The sequence below is a fragment of the Benincasa hispida genome, chromosome 8 (genome assembly GCF_027475165.1).
Source record: "Benincasa hispida cultivar pf3 chromosome 8, pf3_genome.v1.1, whole genome shotgun sequence".
NCBI lineage: Eukaryota > Viridiplantae > Streptophyta > Magnoliopsida > Cucurbitales > Cucurbitaceae > Benincasa > Benincasa hispida.
The window spans coordinates 10,699,073-10,706,236 of NC_143485.1; the positions used below are offsets into that span (position 1 = coordinate 10,699,073).

Genomic DNA, 7,164 nt, shown 5'->3' on the forward strand with positions numbered 1-7,164 from the left:
CTTCTTTGAAGATGATGTCTCTACAGTCTCTATTGTTCTTTTTTCTTTTATAACATCTCTCTATATTAATTTTGAATTAACTCTACAAAAGTATTAATAATAAGAATATTACATTCTATTATATAGAATTAAAAATATCAAAACTAAGTCTAGGAATATTTTAAAACTTACTTGTCGAGCTCGTATATCCAAACGAGTAACAACAAATAATCCTCTAAATTGAACTTTGAAATTAATTTTAAAAACCTATACAAATAATGTGAATATAAAAATAACATGGAAACAAACGAAAATATATATAACATAATGTGAATATAAATATTATGTAAAAAAAAATGAATGAAGCTTTTTTAATAGAATGCTCTTGAGAGTTGAGATTGAAAAGTGAATTTCGAAAAGAAGAAAAAAAGTTTATAAACTGTTCAGTTCTGTTGTCGATAAAAAAATATTGTTTGACTATTTATTTATTAAAAAAAAAAGACACATTATATTTTAAAGGGCACATTATTTGACCAACTTTCCTTTTAGTAGGATTTACATGAGTTGGGCTTCAAAAGCCCATTAGAGATGAAAAAATATGGATAAAAAGTCATTGAAAATTCAAAATAAAATACTAGTAAGTTGTATCATTTGAACCCTTGTGCTTCACCAAATAGACAACACTCCATCTTAACAAGCTAATTCTCGTATTGTTATTTAAATTGAACTTTATATATATATATATATATATATATATATATAAACAATGTAAAAATATTAATATAATAATTAATATAACAATAAATAACAGGTACAAATAGTAAGTCGAGGTATCCATTCTATGACAACTCTCACCACCTTATATATATATATATATATATCACTTTATAATTTATATTAAAAATACAAAAGACGGATAAATTAAGGGGAGGCACGTGCCCCCTAGCCCCTACATGGCTTCGTGCATGTATCAACATGTGTGCTTCTCCATGGAGTTTTGTCTCTATAATCCCAACAAAAACATCATGTCTAATAACTCAATTGACTATTTAGAAATTACACATCTAATAGCTCCACCTGGTTTACACATACATTATTCCTAAAAACCCTTATATGCGTTCCTAAAAGTCACATATAATAACTGAAACGACTTTTTAGAAATTACAAATTACATTTAGCATGATGAACATTGTTCAATCCAACATTTATTTTATCTATGATGCGTAAGAAGTTAAATGAAATTACATTATTATCCCAAACCAGAAATACGTACTTCGTAGCTAGTAATTTTGTCTATTACACATGACATGATCTCACAAGACACATCCAGGCAATAATTTGCTTAGATTCCTACTCTCGGTGGTGTCGGTGGTATGCTTTGCTCATGTCGAAAGAAGTTAAATGGATCCACCTTCGTTTTCACTTCCATCAACCTTTCAAAATTATTCCCAAAGTATTGATGCCCCCAAACGCTAGCTTCCTCATAGCTTGTTGGGATCCCATCCTCGTTGTTTGTTCCAAGGTCGAGGTCTATATTATTTATGTACACTGCTCTCGGTGATTTTGACACGAAAGGAGTCATGTAACTATAGAGTTCTCGAGTCCATTCCAAGTGTCTGGAATCAGCGTCGGGACGTTGCCATGTAACGCAGTAGCCAATTTGTATGGGATATCTAGCTCGATGTGGGAAAGGGGTTTCTGATTCAGAAATCTCATTCATTTTACCTCCAAAAGGGATCAGTACGAGCTGCACTTTTTCTAGTTCTTCATTTTTAAACCTTTCCCAAATGCCTTCGAGGGCGGTTTCCGAGATCGGTTCAGTGAGGTAATCGGATTTGATTTTGTATCTGCCATTATTGAGTGGTGTTCTGTTGAGCAAGAGTTCTAAGCTTTTAGCAGAAACAAACCCACTTGCTGAAAATGCCATTGATTCAACCCAACTCATTTCGAGACAGTCTTCTTTTTTTAGCCCTAGCTCTGGGAAAGTCCTCTCCATAAGAGAGAGAAGCTCGGTTGCTTTTCCAAGATATAAGGAGAAGAATGAAGCCTCCATAATTCTTCCACTTCCATCGCTTGAATTTGATGCTGGTAAGATTAAAGGGTGCTTCTTAGTTAAACACATGAAAGATGGAGTTGAGAGATTTGAACTTCTAATCTTAACAAAGATGGTAGGTATCCATTATTATGATGAACTAAATTTCTAAAACTGTTTTTTTAACGTGGAAATCTCAATATTAATTGATTTTAAAAAATATATATATATTGTCGATTAACACTTTAATTTCTTACACATTAACTATCTTCCCAGGCATACACAACACACATTATCTATTTTCTTGCACACATGAAGGTAAATTGCCTATTTGGATGGAAATGGTATTTTAATTAAGAAATTACTTGATTGCATCCCTAGTTACATCTATCTTTGTGCATCTTATCTAAGTAATCACAAATTGTCACATGAATTTCTTTTCTTTTGAAAGAAATATAATTTTATATTTTTTTTCAAACTTTATTATTTAAGAGGATGCATAGCTGGGTTTGCACCTTAACTAATTTCTTAGCTGGTTCATGTGGTGAAAGAAATATGCAAACCTGTGACCCAGGCGGTGATGAAAAGATCTTGATCTACCTCCGGTGCGACATATTGCCAGCGATGGATTAAGTGGGCTGTGTTTTGGTCCCATGTTTTGTGGAGAGCAAAGGACGTAACAATTGGAGGGACTGGAACCAACTTCAACTTCCATGCCAACACAATCCCAAAGCTTCCTCCTCCACCTCCTCTAATGGCCCAAAACAAATCCTCTCCCATTGAATGTCTATTAAAAACTCTCCCATTTTCATCTACAACATAAGCATCCACTACATTGTCTGCTGCAAGACCATATTTTCTAACCATCATCCCCAACCCACCGCCGCTCAAGAACCCCCCAACTCCAATCGCCGGCACAAACCCTGCCGGAAATCCAAGGGTTTGACTTTTCTCGCCAATTCTGTAGTAGAGTTCGCCCACGGTTGCCCCAGATTGAACCCATGCACTCTCGTCCTCCATGTTGATGGTAATTGAATTGAGGTTTATCAAATCAATCAACACGAATGGAACGTTTGCGACGTAAGAACGACCTTCGAAGTCGTGGCCGCCACTACGAGTTCGGATCTGGAAGCCATGGCTTTTGCAGCAAATGACTGTGGCTTGAACTTGGGAAGCATGTGATGGTGTGATGATGGCTACTGGTTTAGGAGTTTCGGGATCGGAGAATCTGCGGTTGCAAATGGAGAAATTTAGAACATAAGAATAAGATGAAGAAGATGGAAGGTGAATGAGGGTTGAATTTGAGTCATTATTGTTGGAATGAAGATTAATACAGTGAACAAAATCTTCCATATTATAACCCCAACATCCAAATGTTCCTAATGAAAAAAGAAGAAGAAGAGATATGAAACCATAAAAACAGCTCGAAAAATATTTCATTCTTTAATTTTTTATTTTTTTTTTTCTTGTCTGCTTTTCTGATCTTATGCAATTGCAAACTAGTAGTTCTTTATATATAAATAGTAGTAGACTCAAAAGTCTCATTATTGCAAATTCACGTGACTCTCTCTTCTAATACAATATTTACTGTTTTACAACATTAATTGTCTTGGACAATCAAATAACCCTACAAAGTATTTCCCTGCCAAATGTTTATTTGTTTCATCATCATCCTGACATAACTTAATGGATAAAGCTCTGATTACCATCCTAAACCAAATCAACCTTTCCATTTGTCAAATCTGATTGGACGACGAACTTATCCGACATTGGACGACGACAAGGTGGCCTAGATAGACAGAAAATAGATCTACGGCAAAGGTTTTGGTTTGCAACATAGAGAAAAAGAAAAAAAATAAAATAAAACCTGAAATGTGTTAAACTCTTATACCATGGGTTTTTTTATTAAGGTCTTGTTCGATAACCATTTCATTTTTTTATTTTTAGTTTTTGAAAATTATGTCTATTTCTTTTCATTCTTACCATAATTTGTATCAATCTTAAGTAGAAGAGTTGTATTCTTAACCCAATTTCAAAAAAGAAAATTAAAATTACTTTTTTTAATTTTCAAAATTTGACTTGACTTTTGAAAGTATTGATAAAAAGTAGATATCAAAGCACAAGATTTAGTGATAGAAAATGTGTTTATAAGCTTAATTTTCAAAATCCAAAAAGCAAATATGAAATGACTACCAAATGGGATACTAATTAATTAGTATATTCAATATGTGTGTATACAAAGGTGAATATACATAGAGACTAGGAGGATACATAAGAAAGTTTTAAATTAGCCTTAAATGTAGATACTAATTTTCTAATTTTCAGTTCACAATATATATGGTAATAATTTTAATTCATATCTCTTATGAGTCATTTTTGGACTAAGAATCAAGAGTTTGGGACCACAGGGTGTTAAGGATAAAACCAAAATAATTATAGATGAGGGTAAGATTTGAGCCAATGGGTCGAGGGAGAAAAAAATCAAGGAAAAGAAAGAAATTGAGACAAACAACCCAACTTGCCCCCATCAGCCTCGAAGGCTGAGGCCAAGGTCTCTTTCCACCCATGAAGGCCCACTTCATGTGCACCATGATCTCAACCCCCATGTCTGACCCAAGTTAAGCATTCCCTAATGCCTTTTAGATTAGGAACCTTAGGTCCATTTCTCTATAAATAGGAAGACGTAGGCATCATTTAAGGTAAGCAATTCTTTCGATTTCAAGCTTACTCTGACCCTTTGTCGATTACTGATTTGAGCATTAAAGATTTTGTGGCAGGCACCACACCAGTGTTTTCTTCTTCTTTTTCTTGTAGATTGTATTTCTTCTCCAAAATTACAAATTTTTCATGAGGGGCATGTGAAGGTCAAGTGAGACTTCCTAATCAAATTTTGCCATCAACAATATCTATCCAAAATTTCAAAAATAATAACAAATATTTCCAAAAATTTTGATTTTTAGTTCTCAAAATTTAGCTTGAATTTTCAAAATATTTATAAAAGGTAGATAATAAAACAAATAAACTCATCCGTTGGGTGGGAATGCAATCAAAGTGCCACATGGGTTAAACAAGAGGATAATCATGGGTTTATAAGAGAGGACAACTATCTCCAATAGTATGAGGCCGTGAGAGTTTGTATCCAAAGTGGACAATATCATACCATTATAGAGATATATCCAATGGTATAGATATGGTGTTTATATACTTCATTTTCAAAAAAGCCAAATAATTATCAAAGATAGTTGTAGTGACCAAAATTTTAATTTAACTAATATACTATAACCTCATAATTGAAAAATTAAGGACTTAATTAAGTAGTTAATGTGCTTTAATAACAAATTGATTATCAAACTTATTGTTCTTGTTATTATCGTTATCATTATTATCGCCATTATGATAGATAGGAATGTATGTAATGCTTTTCCCTTTAGAGATAAGGATGGAAGACGCATACAATTCCATTAAAAAAAATTGTATAAAAATAATTTTAAGTTAATGAAAATTAAGTCTATAGATACTATTTTCACTTTCACATTTATTTTTTTTATTATTTAATTTTTAGTAATGATTTAAAAAGTCAATACCAAATTTTGAAAATTAAAAAAATAGTTTTTAAAATTTTGTTTTTATTTTTAGAATTTGGTAAAGAATTCAACTATTGTCTTAAGAAAAATGTAAATTATTGTAAAAATATGGAGAAAATGGACTTGATTTTCAAAAATCGAAAATAAAAAATGAAATAATTACCAAACGAGGTCTCAATTTTTCAATCTTTTCGATATATATATAAATATATAGTTTAGTCTTTCAACTGTCATCCCTATATTTTCAATTTGATAGTAATTCAGGACATAGATTTTAATATATAAAAATTTAATACATATACTTTTAAATTTTCAATGATTATAGTCTTCATTGTGATTTTTTAGTAGGACTTAATGACATTTCCATCCCTATATTGGCTTCTAAATTGTGGACCAAGGGTTTGGAATTGCAGTAGTTTTTCAAGTAATGGTGGGTAACTATACTTCTAAAAAAATCAGTTTGAAACCTAAAAAGGTAGGGTTACATTGTTTGATAAATAAATACTAAATTATATGTTTTAACTTTAATAACTAAAATAGGCCTATTATTAATTTTTTTTTCTTTATAATTTGTAGCTTTAAACAATGGTTTACAATAATATATTTTGTTTGTTCTATATTAAGTTTTAAATATTAAGGAAAACAGCTTTATTTTAGAAAAAAAAATATGGTACAATATTTTAAAAAATAGATGCATTCAACTTATGAAAATTAGAATACATATTTGATTAGGTAAGAAAGAAATAAATATATAAAATAAATCTTAATTTTAAAAGATAAAATTTGAATTTAAAAACTATATATGATTTTTGGAGAATCTAAAAGTTAATAGAAAATTGATTTTAAATAGGGGTGAAATGAATATGTTTTTAAAAGTCATTTTGATACATTTAATTCCAATCTGTTTTACTAAACAAAAAAAATACTTTTAAGACTTTTTTATAATCACTTCTATCCCTCTCCAAAGTAACCCAAACATGTTTATAAACTACAAATATTAGATCAAACGTTAAATGACATTTAATTTTATGGAAATTTCCATGACAAAGATTAAATTGCTATAAATTTGAATTTATGTAGACCAAATTATTACATATTAGAGTTTGTTGTCTAAATTATTAGAAATTTCAAAATATATGGACTAAATTATTACAAAAGTATATTTTTTTTAACTTGAAAACTTGCAAAATGCACTTTATAAAAGTCAATCATTTTAGTCCAAACAGAGAATGGGTGGGGATATATAACCTCAACATGATAAGGAGTCAAATATTGTTGCACATTACCAATAGGCCATATTTTCTAATTATACAGTGGTCATCTTCATCCCAACTATCATTGAACAAAACTCTTAATCGTTGAACAACCATAACAAGAAAGCGTTCAATACAGAGATGAAGAAAGTTAGGGCTACGAGTTATATTCTAATAATTTATATTTGAAACAAAAGAATAATAAATATAATGTTAAAAATCATATAAAACTTGTGAATCTTAGTTAAGATTAATAGAAAGAATAATATAAATAACAAATCTCAGTTAGGATAATTAATATAATATGATATTTTAA

General features: G+C 30.5%; 1 protein-coding gene across 1 annotated transcript; it reads right to left on the reverse strand.

Moving 5' to 3' along the window:
• Window positions 1-1,102: 1,102 nt before the first annotated feature.
• Window positions 1,103-3,501, reverse strand: LOC120083372 (tetrahydroberberine oxidase-like). The gene is made up of 2 exons (XM_039039105.2): window positions 2,575-3,501; window positions 1,103-2,064 (listed from the first exon to the last, which is right to left on the reverse strand). The coding sequence occupies exons 1-2, from the start codon at window positions 3,449-3,451 to the stop codon at window positions 1,322-1,324; spliced, it is 1,620 nt and encodes a 539-aa protein (XP_038895033.2). The 5' UTR covers window positions 3,452-3,501; the 3' UTR covers window positions 1,103-1,321.
• Between the last annotated feature and the right edge of the window lie 3,663 nt (window positions 3,502-7,164).

Coding starts and splice junctions, on each gene's coding strand:
- LOC120083372 (XM_039039105.2), bottom strand. CDS start 3,451: ATGAAATATTTTTCGAGCTGTTTTTATGGTTTCATATCTCTTCTTCTT. Junction 2,065..2,574: donor CATCACCGCCTGGGTCACAG/GTTTGCATATTT, acceptor TAATCTTACCAG/CATCAAATTCAAGCGATGGA.